At 41.7% G+C, this 26,189-nt stretch overlaps 2 protein-coding genes across 4 annotated transcripts in view; both read right to left on the bottom strand.

The window, feature by feature from the left end:
* mapk8ip1b (mitogen-activated protein kinase 8 interacting protein 1b) overlaps positions 1-12,691 on the bottom strand; it is a 47,246-nt gene extending 34,555 nt beyond the window's left edge. For 2 of the 3 annotated variants that reach the window (XM_084951879.1, XM_084951966.1), the window contains exon 1: positions 12,524-12,691. In XM_084951879.1, coding sequence (XP_084808005.1) covers positions 12,524-12,600 — 77 coding nt within the window. In that variant the 5' untranslated portion in view covers positions 12,601-12,691. Of the gene's footprint in view, positions 1-2,757; positions 3,036-12,523 lie in introns of those variants that run through there. The other variant, XM_084951808.1, reaches the window with a different exon arrangement.
* Positions 12,692-13,500: 809 nt separating this feature from the next.
* LOC146394099 (malignant fibrous histiocytoma-amplified sequence 1) lies at positions 13,501-25,120 on the bottom strand. Its single transcript, XM_084951710.1, has 9 exons — positions 24,818-25,120; positions 22,602-23,475; positions 20,464-20,761; positions 20,169-20,355; positions 19,884-20,077; positions 19,050-19,549; positions 15,264-15,421; positions 14,997-15,171; positions 13,501-14,431 (listed from the first exon to the last, which is right to left on the bottom strand). The coding sequence occupies exons 1-9, from the start codon at positions 24,822-24,824 to the stop codon at positions 14,284-14,286; spliced, it is 2,541 nt and encodes an 846-aa protein (XP_084807836.1). The 5' UTR covers positions 24,825-25,120; the 3' UTR covers positions 13,501-14,283.
* Positions 25,121-26,189: the final 1,069 nt, after the last annotated feature.

The raw sequence follows: 26,189 nt of genomic DNA, 5'->3' as shown, positions 1-26,189 counted from the left end.
GTCACAGGTTTTTTGTGTCACAGGTTTACGCGCTTATGCAGAAACCTCCAGTATGGGCTACTCCAGAGCCTTTTCAACAGTGCTGCAGACCTCGGGGGGGAAAGCTGTGGAAATGACACAGTCTTCACTAGTGGGGATAGTTACAAAGCTTTCTTCGTTATGAATTAGCAATACATGTCTTTGTTGGATATTTGAAGATAAAACAACACAAACTCTTGTAGAGGACATAAAGTCAGAGATAGAAACGACAAGGAGCAAGGAGCATCTAGTACATGTGGAGGTGCTGTAAAAACCCACAGAGCTCAGCAGCCAGCGCAACAAATTCTGGATCCTTGGCTTTTAGTTAGCAGTTAGCATTAGCAGCACATGCTGCTGTCTGTGAAAGGGCTAGCGATTAGCTTAATTAAGAATTAAAAGTTCAATAAGGTCATCTGTATCTTATCAATTATTTAATGTCAAAAAGCTCTCTTGAAAATGTGAAAATCTGTGAAATACAATATTTTTTAAACACTAACAACTGAATTTAAAATTCACCTTCCTGAAATTGAATTTGTATTTTTGAAAATTGTAATATTAATAGATTGAATTCTATTTAAATGTGTACACTGATCAACAGGAAGTTTGCTGGACCAGATTATCTAGGCAGTACTTGATGTGGTAAGAAGACTGTCATTGTTCCATAGTGCCACAAAAGTATACAGTGTTTGCATTGAGCTTAATCAGTATGTAATGGTAAGGTTTTGACCCCCAGCCCACTGACACAGTCCAGCTCTATCAACCTTTCCACATATGTCTGCAAACACTCGATGCACCTTTGCTAGCTTTGCCTTGAGGCAACTGTTGTTGTGATTTGGCACTGAATAAATACAACTGAAAACAAATGGAATTCCCTTGGGATTATATTCCTGCACTATGTATACTCATCATCTCACTACACTTACAACCCTACCAGCGATCAATGCAGGCTGACTCAGCAGACTGCTTGGGCTGTCCAGGTCAGAGATTCCTGTGACACATTTACTCTGTCATCATTACTGAAAGTGAGACATGGCAAATAGGGTCAAGATGTAGTAACAACCGGCCGACATCAACATCATCACCGTGACACAGCACAGAAAACCAAAAAAAATCAGCAACGTCTCACACAGGACGGGACTCGGGATTTGACATGGAAACTAAAGGCTTCATATTTTCAATTTTCAACAATTTTGGCAAAGTTTAGAAAGAACAATTCAAAAGTAGTTCTGTAATAAAAAGGAACACATTCAAGGATTGAAAATTGACTAATATGTCTCAAAACATAAATTTCTCTCTACAACATGTAAAAAAAACTTAAGTTCACCTCTCCTTGGCTGATTTGAGGATTTCCTGCTCAGATCTGTGATTTTGATCCCAATCTCGGCACATTTTATCTTTCTGCTGAGATTATTTAATTTGATTATTCGCTTTAAGTGATGTGGGTTTTAAACTGTTCAGCTTTTGAACGGTCCCTGCAGACAAGTGCCATCAGCTCATGTTGTAAAACAACTTCAGACTGTAACAACACTGCAGGACGGATGTTTCAGTTTTATATCGCTAAGGATGTGGGACAAACTGCAGCATTATTGTAACAGCAGGTGGTGACAGGGCAGCCTGCTGCCATGTTTGTGTCTCCTCGGCCTGTCTCTCTGCTTGTGTTAATGAAGGGCAGAATGACCTCACGCTCAGGCCATGATGTGCTTGGCCAGCTCAGTAATATATAAATATCTCTATATACGTATGCATATAAGAATCAACCCAATATAACACTGATAGAACTACATTTATCTAAGGCTTGCTTGCAAATTCACAAATGGCAAACAAGGTCAAATACGGGTATTTTCCTTTTAACTCTTTTTTATGTTGATCTGAATTTGATATAATCTCTGTGAGAAAAAGACATTTTGCAGTTTATCATATAGGAAGGTCACACAGCAGTGAGAAGACGACTTCTGTTAATAGAAAGAGATAAGAAAAATATGCAGAATGGAATTAAATCTCCTGACAAAGAGCAATGAGAAATAAATAGTGCTTCTATATCTTTTATTACAGTGAAAACAGGAAAGCCATGCTCCCCACACAATACTTCTCTTAAATGCTACGATCACATGTGTTTCTGTGTTGTGTTGCTCTGATCGTGCTATTCTACCTTTCAGCCCAGTATTTAGTCGTCACAGCAGCTCCAACTATACTCTTTTCCCTTCCTTACTCCCCATCAAGTCGCACGTTTATACTACCACTAGGAATTATGAGGCTGCATGCTCTCTGTCATTCATTAGCTTCGCCCTCCTGCAAGGACAGGAGCACAATCAGGACCGTCCCGTCCAATTCAACAGATCCAAGTACAATCACCCTCTTCTCCATCATCAGCTGCATGAAAACAAACTCTGAAGACAACGATCCGTCCACACAGTGCTTCTCATACACCGGCAGTTCCACTGTAATACACATGCAGCAGGATAACATGTGATTGCCTCTATGGTCCTATTTTTGGTCATCATAAGGCAGCAATCTCCGCTGCACGTTCTACCTCTCTTGTTTAGATACAAACGTACACACAGTCATATAAAGGCGATCTCCTTCAAGGGCATGCCTGTACCGAGGAGATGCCAAATAGCAAGAAGAAGAAACATTAGCAGTTACACACTTGCAAGGTCACACACAGCCATGTTGCTGCATGCCAATAAACTGAAAAAAGAAAAAACAAGAGAGAGAGAGAGAATAAGACAGATGTCCTACCATTTCTCCCACTGGTCCTCCATCCAGCCCTCTCCTCCTTCCCCTCCCGAATCCATACTGTAAGTGAGGAGGGCATCCACAGCCAAGAGGAGAGGAGGAGGAGAAGGAGCAAGAGGGTTAGAAAGTGAAAGAGGCAGTGAGGGAGGCAGAGAGGGAGGAGCGAGTGTAGGAAGAGAGCTGGGGGAGAGGGAGGAGGGGAGCAGCTCGTCCAGGGTCGATGGAAGCGGCGTCTGATTCAGAGCCCTGCTGCTGCTGCTGCTCATTGGGAGGGAAGCGAGATGGATGGGGAATTTTTTTTCCCCCAAAGAGAGGAGCTGAAGCCACCAGAGAACAGTAGTATTATATAACCCTCTTTCTCTCTCCCTCTCTCTGATGTTTACTCAGATTTACTATGCCAATGCTGGAAACTGCTGGTGTTAGCAGATCATCTAACAACACGGGAAGTCCAAACAGGAAAAACATCAGCACAGGAGGACACTCCTCTCTCGCTCTCTCTCTCTCTCTTCTATCTGTGTAAAACACGGTCACCCTCAATTATTCATGGGGCTCATTGATCACAGAAGACTTCTAATTTTCCCTTTTCCATCGCTCTTTTTCCCTTTTCATCTTCTTAAAAGAAGATTCTGGCTTATCATCATTCATGAAACTACTGCACTCAGTGCTGAGATCTGGCAGCATGGCGACAGTGACAAAATAAGAAGGCTGACAGGCCATAAAGCAAACGTAGACAGGTGCCCAAACAGTCACACGGTATATTCAGATAGTCTGCAGCACTTATCGTAAAGTAATGCTGATAAATAATAATACTGTTTTTAGTAAAATTTAAAAATTTCACTTCAACAAAACCTCTGACTAAACAATACTACTGTTTATTTGTTTTCACCAACTGGAACATTTTTTCTGAAAACATGTAGGGGCATTCCCATTTTGGACATCCCAACTTTTGACAGGGAAGTTCTTAAAATATGCTCTCACTAGCGTTTGAGTTTTATTTTCAGTTGTGGGCATTTAGATTAGGAAATCACAATGAGTTCAAATATGGTTTTACCATGTTAAAGACACGTTACAAAGTTCCATTCCCTTATTTTCCAGGGTGCCCGTTTACCTCTCATGTTCTAGGGATGTAGCATTTCTCTAGTCAAGAATAAATCTACAGTCTGCTTTTCACAGTCTTTTATAGCTTCCCACTTGATGTTATCCCACCACTGTCACTGCTGTGAAACCCTTTTGATATTGCTAATGCAAGCATAATAGGATGGTAAAAAGTGCAGGTCAGTGCATAAATGTAAAGGACACAGGGTGAGAATTACCTGACATTCATTGTGCAAAAATTAAAAGATTACTTCATTACTAAGCTGGCCAAGCTTTCACAATTTTACAATTGTTTTTCTTTCCTTGAAAACCCCATTGTTTGCCATTGTCTGCCTCCCTCACTGTCTCTTTCACAAGCAGAATGTCTGTAAATTGAAGCTAAGCAATAGCCTCAGTAAATGTATATGCAATCATATTCTCCTTAGCCGTGTGGCTGAAAACTTCATTTTAACACACAGCTGTAGATCATAATACCAGTTTGCATGGACTGTAGATAAAATATGCATATAGTTGTTTCCACTTTGGTTTTTTGAAACCAAAGAGGTGTCTCTAAATTTGAAATGATTGGATGGATGAAAGAACTGCCAGGTATATATAAATGCCTTAATGCACCTTTAAGACTGATTGTCTGCATGATCAACTCGGTCACCTATAACATCTCCAAGTTTCTGGCTTCGAACCTCGACCCGCTGGTGGGCAGCTCTGAACACCACATCCAGAACACCCTGGATTTTGTTGAGAAGGTGAGAGATGTCATTATGGAGGCAGATGAAACCATGGTCTCGCAAGACGTTACATCTCTCTTCACTTGCATCCCAGTCACGGAAGTGTTGGAGGTAGTCTGTAAGAGATTACAGGATGACACCAACCTCAGCAACAGGACCACTCTCAGCATCGACCAAGTGTGTTTGCTTTTGGAACTGTGTCTTCATTCCACCTACTTCACATACAAGGGTCAGTTCTACAGGCAGAAACATGGGTGTGCCATGGGCTCCCCAGTTTCACCCATCGTGGCCAATTTGTACATGGAAGAAGTTGAAGAGAGGGCTTTGCTATCCTACCCTGGAACACCACCAAGCCATTGGTTCAGATATGTGGATGACATCTGGGTGAAAATTAAATCTCAGGACGTACCACAATTCACGGATCACATTAACTCAGTGGACCGACACATCAAATTCACCAGGGAGGATATGAAAAGTGGCAGGTTAGCCTTCTTAGACTGTGAGATTTCCATCAGTAATGGGGGACATCTAAAAGCTGACGTGTACCGTAAACCTACGCATACGGATCAGTATTTAAGGTTTGACTCTCATCATCCACTGGAGCACAAACTGGGTGTCATCAGGACGCTACAACACAGATCGAACACCATCCCCACTGACACACCGGCCAGGGAGGCAGAAGAACAGCACATGAAGAAGGCCCTGAGTAAATGTGGTTATCCCAGCTGGACTTTTGTCAAAGCTGGAAAGGCATCTAAAGAAAGCTCCAGCCGATCCAGGAGAGAAGGACAACCGCTGCCCAAGCGAAAACCTGTAGTGATCCCATATGTGTCAGGAGTAGCAGTTGAGCAGTTGAGACGCATTTTTTCTGAACACCGGGTCTCTGTGGCTTTTAAACCCCAAAACACGCTGTGCCAAAAATTGCTCCACCCCAAGGATCGGGTCCCCCGACACAAACAGAGTAACATAGTGTACGCTGTTAAGTGCCAGGAGGATTGCCAGGATTTATACATCGGGGAAACCAAACAACCTCTGGTGAAGCGGATGGTACAACACAGAAGAGCTACCTCGTCAGGCCAGGACTCTGCAGTCTATTTACACCTACAGGCCAGTGGACACTCTTTCAATGATGAGGATGTACACATCCTGGACAGGGAGGAACGCTGGTTTGAGCGCGGAGTCAAGGAGGCCATTTATGTGAAAAGGGAAAGACCATCTCTGAATCGAAGAGGGGGCCTAAGGGTACATCTGTCACCATCTTACAATGCTGTGATTGCAGCCATTCCCCAACTCTCTGTGAATGGTACTCATGGCCATTGATCAGTGGTCTTTGATCAGTGGATTTTGGTCAGTGGTTGTTGATCAATGGTCATGAGAATTTGCATAATTAAGATTAAGGAACTGACCTCCCAGCCCATTGTTCCTCAGTGGGCTGGTTTCAGTCATTATGCAAATGTACTGTTTATAAGATTGGGGAAACCTGCAGTCAGCTGAGACTGAAGAAGTCACTTGGATGAGTGCTGAAACGTTTCTCCCACAAAATGCTACGTCCAGATGAACAGAATCAACTTTTTTCTTTCCTGGATGATTGAGAATGCATCCAGACCTACCATAGGTGAAAACAGACACCTTGTCATAATTCTTTCACCATCTTAGTGAAACCAGATGTCACAAGCAAAGCAGGGATCTTTTAAAAAAACAAAGAGAACGTTAGCAACTTATCTTTCTCTAAATATAACTGTAACTCCTAAATTAGGTTTTACTTGTGCTGTACTTGCTTTTAAAGAGAGAGAGAGTGACAGAAAAAGAAGAGCGAGAGAGGGTCCTGTACTGTATAAACAGAACGGAGTGCTGTCAAGTCAAACATGCATTGTTAGCAGAAATGAGACACAGCAGTAAATGATCATCCACTGGGAACAGCAAGCGGGGCAATTACTGTCCACTAGCTCCTACTACAGGTGAAATTCAAATCAACCAACATGAAAGCTGCAAATGAAAAGGTGAAAGTAAAGAAAGAGGGTCAATGGATAAATGACTCAAACACTTTTGTGGATTTATAATTAAGAGATTACTGATAATCTTTTGATTTTTAAGTAATTTGGGAAAAAAATGGAAAGATGTGCCTACGAGTTCTGATTCCTCAGGACATAAGTCATGCAAAATGCAAGAGTATGGGTGGGCAATATAGCCTCCAAATTATATCACAATGATTCAAGAAAAAACTAGAAAAAAATCCTGAACAACATTTAACTGATGTTTGCAGCAACATTTACAAGAGAAATGAAGGGCATTTTCCAACTTTCTTTACCAGAGAGCTAGTGTCCCTGATGACACACTACCTAATTTGAAATGTAAATCTACTGAAACAAGGTGGCAGCAGCTGCATTATAGCAACAGTAGTGACACAGCATAAGTCAAATGTAAGCATAAAAGTACTGTTTTCAATGTTAATTTTAAGTAAAAATATAATATGACTGCTTATCGCTGCAGTTAAAGTAACTTAATGATGTAACTCTTCTGCTTTTGCATTATTGTCACATATTAAAATTAAAAATATTTTCTATTATGGATGCTGAATTTGGATCAACCTTTTTAACCAACTGCACAATGCATCCTTTCCACCATGTAAGAGCATCAGTAATTGTATTTGAAATTTCACAAACTGCTAGCCAGCTAGCTCATGTCCTTTAGATCTTATGTTTCCCTACAGGCATGTTGGTCAGGTGACTTTCACGTTGGAACAGCACTTGGTAACAATAGTATTGGCTCTTGTCTGATGATCTACAGTGAGCTGGAAAGGCATATCTAACCAGAGCCTGAGGAACGAGAAAAGCTCTCGCCACTTTATCTCACGACGGCTGTAGAGCAGAACAGGCAAATACCTGTGGAGTTCATTCAACGGATTGGAAACTTATTAGCGAGGCAGTTGATTATTTCTTTATTATCTATAATGTGGTTAGTGTATATGCTGTTATTTAATAATTCATGACATTTGTGAGTGTGCTCAACAACATTTAAAATATGTTCGCACATGATCTGCTTCGCTGCCACAAATACAATCTAATTCTGAGGGAAACATCCCTAATTATTTTAAATATAATCATGTGTAAAGACTTTTCCTTCATTTTATGCTAACATCATTCAAAGTATTATCCTTCTTACTTTATCCTGAAATATATGTTATCATAGCTGGCAATACTGTTGTGAAATCAACTTTCTTCCACAGGCTACAATCCTTGCTGTAACGTTACTAGACTATTCGACAACCACCCTAACATTTCAATCTGTGTTTTGTGAGCAAATTTTAATGTTAACATTTTAAATTCAAATTATGCCAGTATGTCAGTGTTTTAAAATACCTTTTAATAAAGGAGTCTGTTTAAGTACAGTACATAGGATAATAATTGTGGTTTGGTAATGAATTGGGCATGGAGACTCATGTAATCCTACTGGTACCAACTTCTAAATTTCTGGTATCATGACATCCCTAGAACAAAGTCCAGCTGCCTTCTACTTATGTTCTTTAAACACGAAACAGATGAATGATGACCTACAAAGGTATTTTCCATGCCCTTCAGGTGGAAACTTTTATGAGCAATATTGGAAACGACAGTCAGCTCAATGAAATACATAATAAAAACTACTGGCAACTGGCAGCACACCTGAGTTGCCAATTTCAAAATCTTACGTAGTCCCGTTTTCAAGTTTTTGCATTCACAAGATTTTCAGAAAGCATACTCTGACCATGAGGTCAAGATCACTGACATTCAAACTTATCCAAGGTTTTTAGTAGATGCACCTATGGTATCAATTTGAAAATCCTACGTATCTTTGTTCTTGACTTATTACATTCACAAACTTAGATGTCCACTCCACCCGCCTTGTCCACCTATCCAACGGGGTGATGACAATACCTTTATTTCAGCTCCAGTTGTTGCTAACAGAGTGAAAGTTCCAGCTTAGACAAGTTAACCAAATCAAATTAATGCTACTGTATGATAAACCAATCAAATAACTTACTAGAACTCTCAAACCCTATTCACAGAAAGCTATTTTATAACTCTAACAAGTGATTACAGTTAACTTGCACCTGTTGAGAAAGACAGGCATTACCTGATCCATCAACAGGGATCTCAGCTGTCTGATGTCTAATGAGTTTTTCCCTTAAAGCACCCTAGAGTAGTCTGCAATCCTATACTGTCGTTCTGCTTCATATCTTCTTAATTATGCTTAACTACGCACACTTGCACAGATACAGATTTCCCACTACGCCCTCTTGTGCCACAAATGAGTTATGTGAATAATGCACGGCAGGTAATTTTAAAACAACAGTTCACATAAATGTATAGCCCACCCCTCACCACCCCACTCCCTCTAAAATGAAAAAATACAATCCAGGTTTGAGACTTCCTGAACACCTAATTTCACATTAAATATTACAGGATAGCTGAAGATTAAATTCTGTTTGGGGATGACTAGTTGAAAGGTCTAATTATTTTATGCAGCCTTTATAAGTTTTCCAGTTTTCCTTTTTTTGTAGACTACATTGTGCAGCATTTTGTTGTCCTTTGCTTAATATCAGTTACAATATGACATCACTTTAGACTATTTTTTTAACTCTGCTGTCACGGCTCACTGTCAGCTTGAATATCATTAACACCACATGCCACAGTTTACACACGTTCTACCAAAGCTGCCTAACAGGAAAACGTTTCGTTGTTGTTATAGTGCACAGTGTTTATAACAACCAAATCATGAGTTGTAAAACTCTTACTAGATAAGAACTGATATGAATTTAGAGATTCAGATTTCCATTATCAACATCACTTATCGATTAGTGTCCTTATCGATTCTCCTGTCAATTGTCATTGGGTTGAGAGTCACCACCATTGCTAAGCAGCCAACACATCACATTTGTGGGAAATAACTGTATGTTGTGCGGTCAAATGTTTGTGCATGCTGGAGGCTCTGATTAGTGTTGGGGTAATTACTTAAAAGTCAAAAGATGTATTACTACTCATTATGTTACTTTCACTTTTCTCTGTAAAATGACATGAAAATCATTGTCTCATAATTTACCAGTTAACAATAAAAACCTATAGGCTACAGGCCAACACACCAACACAAACCCCTATTCTAATGAGGACACACTCATGACGTTTCTTTCAGTATTAAAGTATGAACACAAAGTTGACAACACAAAGCAAAAAGATGAAAACCAGCACAGAGAGACTTTAATGCGATCGCCACAGTGATTCTACTTTAGAAACATGAACAGGGAGAAAAATGCTAGAGCCTGACTGCTCATCAATTTGTTGCCTGTTGAAGTTCAGGGTCTGACTGTTGGGCTGGGCTCTACACTCAGCTTTAACATCACACTGGGTTCTTGGCTAGCTTAGCATGCTATCTGTGCAGATAATTGCAAAGAGCTGAAGTTCTTTTAGCAGCGCAAGTTTTCTGTCCTGTATGCAGTTTGCACTTTACCATTGTGCTCTCGTCCTTTTGTGCAATAAAAATAAAGTTATGTCCATATTCATGCTGTAGACTGCACCGCTACTTTCCTCCTCCAGGACACCAACTGAAGTGGAACCAATAAGCAGAATCGATAGGAAAGCAGACTAACAATTCCAAGGAACTGAACTACTGGGAACTCAGTTTCCATCCTCAGCAGTAACATGAGTCATCCAGGGTACACCCAGTGAGAACAAACTTTTCAGTAAAGCAGAAGACACAATTTGCATACTGATAAACCAATAGAAATAAATGATTTTGGCAAAAAGAATTTTACCTGCTGTACATTTTGGATTACAAACCTAGAACCTTTACTAGAAATCTATTGATATACAGACTGACTTTGTGCGGCTATCTGACTTTGTGTGGCTCAAGAGTTGGCAGTTCATCTTGTAATTGGAAGGTTGCCGGTTCGAGCCCTGGCTCCGACAGTCTCGGTCGGTCTGTCCTTGGGCAAGACACTTCACCCATTGCCTAATGGTGGTGGTCAGAGGCCCATTGGCACCAGTGTCTGGTAGCCTCACCTCTGTCAGTCCGCCCCGGGGCAGCTGTGGCTACAATATAGCTTGCCATCACCAGTATGTGAATGGGTGGATGACTGAATGTAGTGTAAAGGGCTTTGGGGTCCATAGGGACAAAGTAAAGCGCTATACAAATACAGGCCATTTATCTGACTTGTATAAAAATCGAATGGGTGTCTTTATTGCATCCTTTCTGTATAACCCAGTTCTTTATGACTAATACATAATTCAGTTGCACTCAGATTCATGCCACAAATCCTAACGTGCCACTAAAACATCAGAAATAAAGGTGAGGCGTTTATGTGTCTCACTTACTGAACATCTCCAACACAAAGAGCTGGTCTCTTAACTGCAGTGGCTTGGGCTGAGACATAGGATTTCACTGTAGCGTGCACAGGCAGGGAGGTGAGAGAGAAAAACATGACAACATATGGCCGCTCTGGGACTGGGCCAGCCCCCGAGATTTTGGATTATCTGGCTTCTTTCCTCTAGTCAGTCACATTTCCCAAATACCTATCAGCAGCATTCAATCCCCAATAACAGATCATCATGAAATCCTGAACAAAGATGTTTGGTGGTTGTTTTCAGCTCAGCTAATGAGACAAGGACAGACTGGGCCAGAGGTTGGGTGTTTGCAGGAATGTGTGTGTGTGCGTGTGTGTGTGTGTGTGTGTGTGTGTGTGTGTGTGTGTGTGTGTGTGTGTCTGTTGTTGTCTCACTAGAGAATATTGATCACAGGCCTCCATCCTCACAATAATCACCCTGAAGTAATGCCACAGCTTCTCTTGAAGCAGCGCTGCAATGGTCTCCGAGAGTGTGAGACACTCAGCATGTGAGAGCAGACATCAGCGTGGAGCTAATCTCTTGCAGTGCTCAGCTCTACAGGTTGAATCCCTCTGACTGGTCACCTGACCTACCGTTTTTAAACAGCTGATATCCACATGTCCAGGTTGTAGAGCACAAAGATTCCCCAGACTGCTTTTTTCAGTCTGAAAATCAACCCAAGGAGCAAAACCAAAATCTAAATTATTATTGTAAGGATGTAATTATTTTACTGAATATTTTGTTTACTGAGTACATTAGGTTATTCAAAATCAGTCTGACTGTGTGGCAAACCTATGCATTGTAAAAGCGAGTTATTGGGACAAATAGTATACTTGTTTTCTTTTTTTGTTCTGTCTTTTTGGTGTTTTATTTTTTAAGCTGGTATAAGAATAATAATTCAGGAAGAATGATTCAATAATGTTTTAAAGTGTTTCCACTAAATATCAAAGTTTACTTACTGTTAAACCACAAAAGTAAGCTTATGATGACGTATGGCTCTGATAACATTTCCATAAAATCATCAACACAATCAGTCCCTTAAATATTCTTTTGGAGGCATATGCTTTACTCCTTGTCTGTATTGTTAAAATCCGAAAATATGACACTAAATCAGTGTCGGGTTTGTCAAATCAAGAGTTTTAGCAGCAAATCAAGCTCAAAATGATGCAAACGTATGATGGAGACTTGGACTGCGTCGTAAAGGAGTACCAAAGCAAAGGAAAAAATATGTATTAAACATGCACTACGACCAAGTATCCTTGTACTGTGAGGATTTTGAAGCAGACTAGCAGAAAGTAGGGCATATTTAAACCATGTTTGCAGCAGGGAGCTCATCGCTCGTGACTGTCCACCGGGAGCAGACACGCCCAAACACAAAACATGCGACTCAACAACACACTGCAAGTCGGAACGCTGGAAAGCTCCGCGGAGACAGACACTGTTGCTGCTGCAGCGGCTCCAACCAGCCAGCATCAGCACCTTCGGATCTGCAGAACCGCAGTGGTTCATCCCTCATTCACAGCCTCCAGCCTGGTGGGCAGGCTGGCAGCTCGGTCGCTCCCTCCCTCCAACCCTGTGTCCGCCGGGACCTACCTGAAACTGGCCGGGGACTTCACCTGGATGTTGCGGCCAGACGGCGGGGTGGCTTTCCTCTTCTCCCTGTCCGCCATGCTGCCCCTTTCTCATTTCTCCGTTCCGCTGTGCAGCTGCCCGGGAAAGACACCTGAGAGAGGTCCGGCGATGCCGCGATAGGATGCTGCCTTCGAAGACTGTGGGAAACATAGTAACTACCTAAAGTGGGGCAAGAATAATCAAAACTGGTAACGCCCAAAGATTTTGATGTATTTGGAAATTATTCGCCCTGTAAAATTATCCAGTTACGTAATGTGAAAAACAATCCTTTTTTAAGGAGGCTTATTATTTATTGTTATTTTGATTTCATTATCATGATTGCGATCTTTAACACCGCCAAATCATCTTTTGTTGTTGTTGTTTTATTTTATTTACAGTTTAAATATATACTCTTAGAAATTATTCCAGTACTCAGTCACGATATATTTACCCCCTACAATCACCAACTAACCATTACATCTGATAAGCCATTTGTGTTTTCCTTCATTAAATTAAATTATATATATATATATATATATATATATATATATATATATATATATATATATATATATACTTTATGTAGACTTCTATAGCTGCTCAGCACAACGTTAAAGTGAATGTTGACCAAGGTGCCATGGTCTTATAGTTCTGTCCCTCTCATTTTTAAACAGACAGAGTTACCTTAAAACATCACCCAAAATGTGAACTTGAGGAGGGTCTCAAGCATTTGCATAAATATTTCTGAAAAACATGTGAGTTGTGTAGGTCCAGAAGTTGATCAATTCGATTACCTCATTCTTCACTTGAACAAGTGTCAGATTTACATTTAAGCAGGTTATTTACAAAACAGAAGACACAAAAATAGACTTCAGACAGTCGATTTCCGTCTTTAGACAGAAGAGAAAAGAAAATTACTGCTATATGAGCTATAGGACATTAACTCACTGGGTTCTGTTCTATCTGGATTTAACTCAGACTACATAGTTCAGTTTGCTGTGAGGACTTTTTTTTTCATACAGGCACAAGTGGCTACAAAAAAGACTACAAAAATATATGATAATCTGACATATTTTTTTATATGACAGCGACAGTTTATGTAATTAATAACATCATTTCTTTTTACTACAAGGGTTTAACAATTAACCCTTCTTCGTGACATTTACGAGTAGACCCTGAAGGCAGCATTAGCCAGCACGTAGAAGAGAGTTTTGAGGAACTGATGAAAAACTAGAGAAATACAGGGGTGGCAAGCCTATTTCAGGAAATTGCAGATGACCGGATTGATTTGGACTATCATATTATTAAAGATCAGCTTAAATGTTTTACATGCAGCAGTTGTAATTTTTCATGTAACAGGTCTACAACTTGTCTTCACAAAGAAAAACATAGCTGACAGTCTTCAAGAGCCAGCAGAGGCTGTCATTGTACACATAAACACTGAAACGCTGCATATCAAAAATAGAAATGCAAGTAGTCTTCTGGAATATTTTTTAAATACGTCTATTACAAAACATTTATTACAAAATCAGCCTCAGCCCTGAACTTAATACTTGGTGACACTTTTCCGAATAATACTCATATCAGTCACCTAAAAAAGGAGATAAAATTGGCTAGCACAAAAAACATTTTGCCACCAAACATATTGCTTAAGAGGTTGTGATGCTGTGTTTGTCTTCTTTGACGTCATTCTCATCAGTCATCACTGCGAAGTGGCAGCTTTGGAGAAAACACAGTGGTGATTAATAACAATATAAACAATACACATGTTGTTGTTGTATTTTCCCCTTTATTTTACAGAATAAAGAAAACATCAATTTACCTTTTGGAAAAATGAATTCCGTTCGTCGTGTATGGCCTCCCTGGCAAACTAATTTTTCCTCCTTCACACTGTAAAAAATAAAGAGATATAAACAATAACCAGATGAAAATACATAATGAAACAGGGGGAGGAGAAAAACAAGTTAATTCTAGTTATGTGTGCTATCTGTTACAAGCTAACAGTAATTTGTTTTAGCACTGGTGCTAATGGTAAAAGTCTGAGGGCACGGAACATTGGAATTCTGATCATTGCTAGTACATCAGAAGACGTACACAACACTTTCGCCTCATAAAAATCAGAAACAAGCTGCATTTTCATTGTACTGTACAGTTAAAAAATGTATGCAGATGCTTTACAGGCATGGAAGCAAAGCCTAGTCAAATGTAATTCGTTAGTAGTTTAACTAGAAAAATACAACAACCACAAAAACTTCAGTAAACAAGAAATAGGTTTTGTCACAATTATCAATACTGGAGCAGCTACACAGTATATTCATACACATTTAAAAATGTTGGTTTTGATCAGTCCGCAAGTAACCGAAATATCCCCACAACTCTGAATACATGTGATTAAACCATAGTCTAGATTCTGAAAAACCATCAGGGATGAAGTCTTAAGGGATACAACACTTACAGACTGTAAAGGTTGGTGTTGTTCAGTTCCTGCCAGTCCCTCCAGGTAAAATAATGCAGACAGCCTCTCTCTGGACAGGGAGTGTGCACCTGCTGGGTCAGTCCTGGCCACTGCCTTGTCAGCACAAACAGCTTGGACATCACTGCCAAGATCAGATCCCACATCTGCCGAAACTCTAAGACAAGAAATGAGCTACATGTAGTTCTACTGTTGCTGTCGAGCTCTTTTTGGTCCTAAAACAAAAGACACCACAGATTTTTATTTTACCTTCATCCTTCTCAGGTCTTCGGCAGCGAATCTCTATAAAGGAATCTCCATTGTTGTCCCCCTGTCTAAACAGAGCAAGTCTGTTTCCACAGCAGAGGAGACACTGCTCCTTTCCCACCCAGTGAGTCGAGTAAAGAGAGCACGTCTTAATGATCAGTCTAAGGGTTACATGTGGCAACCATGAGAGATCATAAGATTTATGGTTCATGAGGTTTTTGAGTGGAGTAAGAATAAGAAAAAATAAATAATTTAGAATTATAAATCAATGAAAACATTGGAAACTGAAGAAATTTACAAAGAAAGTGTAAATGTAAAAGTGTGCCATTATATATATATATATATATATATATAAAAGACACAATACATCTTCTCTCTAGCTTATTGAATGATCTTTTTGTGGTGCTAGTGGTGTGTGTGAATTTCATTGTACATATTTGAGTCTTTTATATAGACTCTGCCTTGAAAATTGTGAAAACCAACATACAATTGAAAATATACTTATCTTACAGATTGGGGTAGGCAACTCCAGGCTTTAAGTGTCCTGCAGATTTTAGATAACACTGTTGTATTGTTTATAATGTTTGCACTTCGTGCTTATTGTCCCTTGGGGTTTGTCGTAGTGGCAGTGGGGCGGGTATGATTACGGAAGTGGAGGTGTGTTATGTTGTACCGAGCGAGTGGTAAATAAAGAAGATGGAGACTCACGAAGCAGTTTAAGAATATATTATTCATAAGTCAAAGAACAGAATATTACATGGTGTCAGAGTAATTCGAACCAAACGCCCTTTGACAGCGCGAAATGGATTCGTCGGGACTTCCTGCACCACGAATGGACTGGGATTCAGCTACTCTTCCCGATGCCTGGCAAAGGTTTGTGCAACATGTGAAGCTAATGTTTAGCGGCCCGCTAAGCGGCAAGCCCGAGGAGACCCAGTGCACCTATATTCTTCTGTGGGTAGGAGAAAGAGGCAGAGACATTTATAACACATGGCAGCTGTCTGATGAAGAAGCTAAAAGACTGACCACCAATCTTGACAGGTTTGAACAGTACCTCGTGCCGAAAACGAACACCATTTTTGCCAGATACAAATTTAATGAAAGACTCCAAGGCGAAGGAGAGTCATTCGAACACTTTGTGACAGAGTTAAAGCTACTCGTCAAGCAGTGTGGCTATGTTAACTGTGATGAAATGGTCCAAGACAGGATTGTCTTTGCAACCAGTTTCCCACAAGTCAGAGAAAAGCTGCTGAGCCAAGGGTCAGATTTGACTCTAGAAAAAGCCATAGACATTGCACGTTCCTATGAAATCGCACAAAACAGGTACCGCTTTCTGCGCCTTCCCTTTGGGATAATATCAGCACAGGACATTTTCCAAAGGAAAATCAATGAGACATATGATGGGCTCAATGGGGTGGCAGCCATCGTGGATGACATCCTTGTGTTTGGCAAGACAAAGGAGGAACACGACGAGAACCTCCGTGCCATGCTTGAGTGCACAAGGGAGCGAGGAGTGCGTCTCAATCCAGAGAAATGTGTCATAGGCGCCACAGAAGTGAGTTACTTTGGACACAAACTCACCCGGGAGGGCATCCAGCCAGACCCAAAGAAACTACAGGAATTCAAGGACATGCCATCTCCTGAGAATAAGAATGAGCTTGAGACAATTATTGGAATGCCGAACTACCTGTCCAGATTCGCACCACGACTATCAGAAATGAACGCACCGCTGCGTCAGCTGCTCAAGCAAGACTCGGAGTTCGTCTGGGATCAGAATCATGACAGAGTCTTCCAGCAAATAAAGGATCTCATAACCAGGGAACCAGGCCCCATACTGGCATACTACAACACGACCAAGGAGCTATGCCTACAGGTAGATGCATCAAAGTATGGCTTGGGAGCTGTGTTGATGCAGGACGGACATCCAATAGCATATGCTTCAAAGACACTGACCCCGACAGAGGTTAACTATGCACAGATTGAAAAAGAACTCTTTGCAGTGTTGTTTGGATGCAAGCGCTTCCACACCTACATGTATGGCAGAAGAGTTATCGTCGAGTCAGACCACAAGCCGTTGGAGCACATATTGAAGAAGCCAATCTCTGTAGCCCCTGCTCGTCTGCAGCGCATGCTGTTACAGCAGAGATACGATATAGAGATTGTGCACCGGCCTGGAAAAGACATACCTGTGGCCGACACACTGTCCAGGAAACCATTGCTCGACCAAGACAGTACGCTGAGCGAAGGCATGGAGGATCAGGTCTACTCAGTGATAAACAGCCTCCCAGTAAGTGACCAAAAGCTCTCAGAGATACAGGCTGCGACAGCATGCGACCCGCAGCTCACCCTTCTGAAGCAAACCGTGCATGATGGCTGGCCTGAGAACAGGAAAAAATGCCCCCAAACTCTTTTGGACTTCTGGAATTTCAGAGATGAAATTTCACACTTCCATGGCATCGTCTTCAAAGGTGACAAAATCACAGTGCCAACAGCCCTAAGAAACAATATGCTGGAGAGAATCCACACTGGGCACATGGGGATTGAGAGGAGTAAGCAGAGAGCGAGGGACACCCTCTTCTGGCCAGGCATGGGCAAGGACATCGCTGCCACGGTAGAAAACTGTTCCATATGTTAGTAGAGGTGTGCAGTGAACCCTAAAGAACCTCTCATTACACAACAGATTCCTGAGAGACCATAGGAGGCTGTGGCCTCAGACCTCTTCACATGGCGTGGACAAGACTACTTAGTAGTTGTGGACTATTACAGCAACTTCTTTGAGGTCGAAAGGCTATTCTCCACCACAGCAGGGTCCATCATCAAAAAGCTCAAGGCCATATTCGCCAGAAACGGTATACCAGAGAAGCTTATTTCAGATAATGGCCCACAGTACAGCTCTCGAGAGTTCAAGGACTTTGCAGTCACATGGGACTTTGTCCACACAACCTCAAGCCCTTTGTACCCACAAAGTAATGGCCTTGCCGAAAGAACAGTCAAAACGGCCAAATCAATTCTGGATAAAGCTCATGCTCAGGGAGTAGATCCCTACCTGTCTCTATTGGAGCAAAGGAACACACCAGTCGACAGCTTCAGATCACCCGCGCAGCTCCTCATGAGTCGACGTCTGCGCTCAGTGCTTCCCATCACCGTATGCCAGTTGGTACCCCGCATCGTAAGCCAGACGGTGGTGCAAAAAACACGGATGGAAAGAGAAGAGCACCAGAGGCTATACTACAATCGCAGCGCAGAGGGAGCACATCCGCTTTCAGGATGAGTCCGGAAGTTGGAAACCGGCTGTCATCATCCAACCTGCAGAGACTGCCCGCTCTTTCGTGATCCGCACTGGCGAGGGGCAGACTATACAGCGTAACCGACGGCACCTGAGAGGCGCTAAGGCGTCACCAGCACCTTCAGCACCAGCACCCGATCTGGTAACCCAGCCTGATAGTGCAGCTCAACAACAAGCAGAGCCCTTGTCGCCATCTAGAGACACTGCAACACCAACCATGGACACTAGCCCTGTCCTGACCACCAGATCAGGACGAGTGGTCAAACCAAGGGTCATCCTTGACCTGTGATTGTAAAGGGTGTAGGCGGGGTCAAAACACCTGAATCAAATGATAAGTTCATTACCAGGCCTCTGGAGAACTTTAAGACATGTTGAGGAGGTCATTTAGCAGCTGTGTGGGATCAAGGACACATCTAAAACCTGTAGGACACTGTCACTTGAGGCCTGGAGTTGCATACCCCTCTTATAAAAGGTGACAAACAATTAAATGTTTTCCAAGCTACCTGTGAAAGAAGCCATGTGGAACCTCAGGAAGGACGTACACATGCACTCTGAGATCATCCTGCTTGTTCTCACCCCATTTCTGACATACTATGAGGTCATCCTTCAGATAGATGGGGAAGAGGCAAGCTCCATCAGGGTCTCTATTCGACTCCCTGACTGACTCCCAGTGATTTTCTCCTGGGATGAAGTCTGGTGCTTGGGGGTTCATGGGGCTTCTGACAAGAGTTGGGAGGCAAACCTCAAAGTGCTGCAACAGGGTGAGAATTATGCCTTCCTCCCTTTTGTTACCCACTACCTCTCTGACCAAATCATCATCATCTATGACCAGTTTCTCTAACTCCCTCCGGACTAAGATGCGCAGGGCTGCGTTGTGCAGGGTGCCTCTGCACCGCAAGTCCTCCACCCAGATGAACCTTTGTTTCATCAGAGCTCCTTCTTGCATGAGTAGGTCTCTTGAGATTCTCTCAAGCTGCTGCACCAGGTCATGTCTCACAATGGTCTGCAGTCACAGAAATCAGTTAGGAGAGTAAAACTGTGGTAACAGTAGTTTAGTGTAATTTGTAAATTCTGTGGAAATCTTCAGGCAAAGGGATCAAAAGAGTGTAGTCGCTTGTTTGACCGTGGCCAGTGCTATCTTTTGGTCTTAACCTAACTGCATTCTGATCCATGTATACATTATATTTATTGGTAATTTGTTTGGAATTAAAATTAAAGTGGAAGCGACAGTACCAGGAATCTTCACATTAATGCTTGTAAAGGAAACCCTTGTACTTCGAAAGGGTTCAAGTAGTGTGTGCATACATAGGTCTGAAAAAAGAAAAACAGCCACTGACCTTGAACATTGAAATGAGGAAGGAAGGCTGGATAAACACATGGTCACTTAGTACATCAATATCTTCATACCAAATAATAACCCCAATTCTGTGCAGATATCGCAAGAGGAATTGCAATATGGAGTGGAGGTGCTCTCTGCTCTGTGTTACATGGTTCATTATTAAATCACAGAGTTCTTCAAGTAGAATAATACCTGACATAGAAAATGGATACTTTTTATTACAAAGCAAAAACAACTTGTCTGTGTTACTTAAATAAAGTGCACAGTCATTAACTGGACTCACCATGTTGAGGAATCTGTTCTAGTGTAACAAGGTTTTGGATGGCTTGTTCCACTTCTTCATAACTTTGTGGTAAGATGGTCTCAGAACACAGGAAAGCGCTTTCTGATTGAATGCATTTCAAAATATGACTTCTGAATCTTACAATATCCTCAGTCTTTGTGCAGTCAAGAGTTAGAAGATCCAACACCTGAAGGGAAGGTAAAGGAAAACTGTAAAAGGTTCTGCATCCACAGTAACATCCCACTGGGCCTGTGTGGCATTTAAAATGGTATATTTTAATCGTACCAATCATTACCTTCAAATTGTAGTCTAAAAGGGAATCAATCTCATCCACTTGATCCATGTAGAGAAATGGGTCTGTATTTTCTTCCAGATTTTTCTTCTGGTACTTTAAAACCATCTTTCTGTTTACCAGCATTATGTTAACCTTCTCATCAATGTCTTTCTTCTTCTCCATTACCTCTTCCAGGTCTCTGCACTGATCACAGTGTGTTCCCACAAGCATGACCACTGCATTTGGCACACGTAACTGTATGTTGTTTAACCAGAACCAAATCTGGTCTTTGAAAGACTCTGGGTCTACAGTGCTATAGCTGATAGAAAATCGAAATCATTATTGTCTTTTTTTTTTTTTTTGCTATTGGTCTCTAAGATGCTGGGTGTCATTGGTACTTACACATAATGTCAGAATGCTGCTGCTCAATAACTGGCATACACAAATATTAATTTCACATTTGTCATATCTTGGCTAACTAGCACTAAACTCAATGTATAGTTTTTGTTCAAGTAAATATCAGTAGGGCGGAAGGTGTTTGGCCATAAAGCACATTAAAAAACAAACAAACAACTGTTTCTTGACTGAAAGAGTAGGTTTTTTTTTGAAGCTGTAAGTACAACATGGTCAAGCTTGAAACCTGGACCCCCCGTAGCCGGTTATCAAGGGAACAATAAGAATGGCTAACCGAAGGCCGGACAGTCCTGATCCTCAAGGACCGGTCCCCTCGAACTGCCTCAGCACCACGTGGAAGCTCCTGTCAGGCATCATAGCAGCTAAGATGAACAGGCACATGAGCTCAATACATGAGCACAGAAAGGGATGGGCAAGAATACCAGAGGCGCAAAACACCAGCTACTGGCAGACCGAGCAGTCAGACTGACCAACCTGTGCGGATTGATTACAAGAAGGGCTATGACTCAATGCCCCACACCTGGATCCTGGAATGCCTAGAACTATATAAGATCAAGATATAAGATCAAGGTGTCAGCCACCTCCTGTATGCCAAGAGTGAACGAGACATCGATTCACTGATTCACACATTGTCAGCAATGACATCTGTACAGGCTGGAGAAGTGTAATCGGATGGTAACAATGAGAGGGAAGGTGGTCAGAACAGAGGGGATCATTGCAGACATAGACCACCAGAGGGTCAGGCAAGTCCTGAGGAGTCAGCTGAACGGTAAGAACAAGATCTGGGCTATCAGCACCTACGCCCTGCCCGTGATCAGGTACCCTGCTGGGGTAATAGGCTGGCCAAAGGAGGAGATAGAAACCACTGACATCAAGACAAGAAAGCTCCTTACCATGCATGGAGGGTTTCACCCCAAGTCCAGCACCCTGAGGCTGTACACTAAGCGGAAGGAAGGGGGTCGGGGACTGGTGAGTGTCAGCACCACACCAGGATGAGACAAGGAACATCCACGAATACATCACGAAGATGGCCCCAACTGCAGCAGAAACCCAAGAAAGTGGAGGAAGGCGAGGAACCATCATCTATCACACCAGGCAAGACCCCAGGTGCAGGCTGTGTAAAGATGCTCCAGAGACAATCCAGCACATAAGATGCTAGCAGGCAAGGCATACATGGAACGCCATAACCAAGTGGCCGGCATAGTGTACAGGAACATCTGTGCCGAGTATAACCTGGATGTCCCGGGGTCAAAATGGGAGATGCCCCCAAGGGTGATGGAGAATGACCGAGCTAAGATCCTGTGGGACTTCCAGATACAGACGAACAAAATGGTGGTGGCTAACCAACCGGACATAGTGGTGGTAGACAAACATGAGAAGACGGCCGTAGTGATCGATGTAGCGGTTCCGAATGACAGCAACATCAGGAAGAAGGAACACGAGAAGCTCGAGAAATACCAAGGGCTCAGAGAAGAGCTCGAGAAGATGTGGAGGGTGAAGGTGACGGTGGTCCCAGTCCCAATGTCAACTTCCACAGGCTTCCCTTGCTTTCTAAAAGAAAGGCTGAATATACAATTGCAAAGCATTAAAAAGACTTTCTAGTGAAAGAATTTCTTTTAGAAAGATAACTTTTAGATAGCTGGAAGGGCAACAAAAGAACTATAGTCGCATTAGTCATATTATTTGACTATTAGTCATATAATTTGACAAAATAACCATCAAAAAAGAAACAATAATTGTCTCACCTGGCCAAATTGACAGTAAGGATAACAAGTGCTCTTGGTGTGATAAAGATATGATGTGTCAGATAGTACTCCTCCTGCCCTGCAAAGTCCCAGAGAAGGAAGCGGACTTCATGGGTGTACAGCCGAGTGATATCTATTCCTTCTGTCCGATCCTGCATTGCAACTGCCACAGGCTTCCCTTCCCTAAGGCTGTGGCAGAGTGTGGACTTCCCGGCCATGGAAGAGCCCAGAAACATTGCTTTAACTGTCCAGGTAGTGTGAGCATTGGGGTTCTCCTCCATTTGAAGGAAGTAGCTCTGAATGTCCATGACCCCTCCAGCACAGACTTCCTCTGGTGGACACCTTAGTGGATTACCCATGGCCTTGAACTTGGTCAGCTCACAGCTACCTTTCTGGAAAAGCTGGGATGGTAGCTCTGTCAGCTGGTTCTTCTCAACCAATAGCTCCCTAAGTTTTGGTAGCCCAACTAGTGGTTCGATGTTTTGCAGGCAGTTTTTGGAAAGGTCCAGGTAAGTAAGACTGGTACACTGGTTTATATCTGAAGGAAGCCTTGCCAGGCGATTGGTGCTGAGTTTTAGGAACTTTAAATTTCTAAGATGTGGGAAGATTCCTTCTGGAATTGATCTGACATTGTTATGATTCATATAGAGTGTTTGTAAATTTTCCAAGTTGCAGATTTCTTGAGAAAACTCGATTATCTTGTTCCTGGACAGATTAAGCTCTGTGATGTTGGTGTTTTTGGAGATGCCGGTGACACGTTTTAGTTTGTTCCTCTGCAAGTCCACACTTGTATACAAAGTAACTGGTGCCAGAAGGTCCCGAGGAAGGTACTTCAGTTTTTGTCCTGATAGCTCCCATACCTCCCAACTGGTTGCTGTGTTACAAAAATAGGTTAACAACTAGGCACCGTTTCATAAAGCAATTTTACTGACTTGTGTGGTACAACCCTATAAACCAGAGACTAGAGGCTGGATCTACCTAAAAGCTTTGCAGCCATTTCCTCCATCTCATATATGGTGTTGTGGCTGTGGGCAGGCAGGCAGGAAAAGGACCCAAAATGCAGACTCCAGGAAATGAAATGTAAACTCCAAAATCAGCTTTATTGCTGAACAAGGAAAAAACGAAATAAACTGAAGATACAAATTAACTAGGCAGGTTGACGGACCGAACACAGAGTGAGGCATGATGGAGATCACGACAAGAAGCAAAGGAAAATGCAGACACTAAATACAAGTGGGGAAAGGGCAAGAGGAAATACCTGGGAACATGGCTGGCACAAATTACACAGACAAGACGGGGAAGCGCAAAACAGAACATGACGCACACTGACGGGAGACTATCAAAGTAAAACAGAGACGCAGACTGGAGGGAGAGAGAGAACACGGAGGAGCATGAGGGAGAGAAGGACATGACGAGCTGGGGAACACAGATAAACATGACAGAATAAAACACAAGGAGGTAAGAACACACATAACCAATCTAAACACAGCCACACAGAAAGAAACGCGGAGGGCAAAGACACAATATTGAATATTCAAAGAACTACACAGGGAATATAAGAATCTCACAATAGGATAACTAAAGACTACTAATGAACCAGGACATAACCCATTATACAAAAATACCACAAGAAAAAACAAAATGCTGAGCCAAAAGGGCCCAGAACCGTTACATATGGTCGATGAAACTTAAATTAGGTCTTTTGAACGTTAGTTTTATTTTCCCCTACATGTGTAACTACAGTACTGAACTTAGCTTAACCTACAACTCATTACTGTGATTCAAAGGGTCACAAGACCCAGAGAATACATATATGTTAGTAACAAACCTGTTACTAACATATGACTTGGGCCATACACTAGAGCAGACCTTCCCAAAGTGTGGGGCCCGCCCCCAAGGGGAGGGGGCGCAGACATAAGCTGCCTTTATAGGGTATTGTAAAGTATCGTATAGCACTACCATACATGTATTTTGACAAGACAGCTTCTTTTTTTCTTTCTAACACAATGACAACAGTAAAAGTGTTTTTGGAACATGAAAATTCTCTGATGCTAGGGAAGTTCCCTTAAAATTGTCTTCACATCTGTTTTCACAGCCACACAATCTCAGCTTTCTCTAGAATACATTATGGGACAACACCTTGAAAAATGTCTCATTTAACAACTGTCACAGACCTAAACAATATTAGCACTAGAAGTAGAATTCAAGTTACCTACCAGCCATTTGACTGTGGAATTCTTCTCATGCAATTGAAGGACGGTTTACTTCTTGAGCGTTTATATCAGGAAGTGAACAGCTCTGACTGTTCAGCACACTTCCTGATTCTGAGGCAAACAGGTCACTGATGATTAATATCCCTCTCACTCACTTACAAAACCTTACTGTAAATGGACTGATTCTTTCTTGTATAGCGTTTTCTACTCTCCTAGAGTACTCAAAGCGCTCTATACAACACACCACATTCACCCATACACACCCTTTCACACTAGCACCCTATGCTTTCTACACTAACATACGCAGTCAACATACTAACTCCCTCTTGCTCTCCGATGGAAGTATCTTGCCCAAGGATATTTGGCATGCAGATTGGGAGAGCCAGGAATCGAACCACCAAGCACCCCACACTGTGCAGTGTGTGTGCAATTATGCTTGTGGATCATACCTTATGCATTTATAACACATTTGAGATACATTTCTTCCCTATATGTACAACACTAACCAGTGGCATCATATACATATTTTTAAACAGGATTTTTGTTTCAGCTGACAGCATCTGTGACACACAATCCAAAGACAGTGAAAGTTACAGGTCTGTTACACTTAACTATAGTAACAGAGCTCATAGTGTGTAAAGGAGGTAGCTTTTGAATACAGAGCACATTGAAACATTGTGTGTTTTAAGGTCATATGGAGGTTTCAGGAAGGCTGCTAAACAGAGAGGGCTTATTGCTCATTATACAGGCATATATCTCACACAGCAAAAAAAGGGAAGTGAACTGATAATAGTATGCAATCACCTTAGCTGAGTTGATTCACCCTTTAAGACCTACCATAGAACCAAGTCCACCAGACCTTATATTATATTTTTACATGCTGTAGTGCCATTTTTGGGAGCATTTCAAGTTGCTATACATCAATACAACCATTATAACCCAAATTGTATTAATATGTATGCATTAAGTGCATAGTAACTACATAAATTGCAAAAAAAAGTGCAATAAACTACAAAATTTTTTTTAACATATATTTCTAGTTAGAGAAATTTAAGAGGCTTATCCCTCAAAACTGTAAATACAAAAAAGTTGCACAAAATAGTTTCACACCACAGGATCTTTATTTTGAGTGTTTTCATAGTTTTATTTTTGAAATACACCAATTTTTATATACTGCAGGAAAAACGAAAACAAATATTGTAATGCAAATTTGCAAAAAAAAAAAGCATATGCATCAAAATGTACTTTGAGTTCTAAGCATCCCAGAAATGATACAGAAAGTCATAAAGTCCAAGATAACTTTTAAAAACACCAGTATAAGCTTATGAGGCCCTGAAGTTGAAAAAAACCCCACATTTCCGTGAAAATGACGTCA

Source organism: Perissodus microlepis, chromosome 1 (genome assembly GCF_051167445.1).
Source record: "Perissodus microlepis isolate ML-2025 ecotype Zambia chromosome 1, ASM5116744v1, whole genome shotgun sequence".
Classification (NCBI taxonomy): Eukaryota; Metazoa; Chordata; class Actinopteri; order Cichliformes; family Cichlidae; genus Perissodus; species Perissodus microlepis.
The sequence above is the reverse complement of the archived record's forward strand: the minus strand, read 5'-3'. Positions and strand labels throughout refer to the sequence as shown.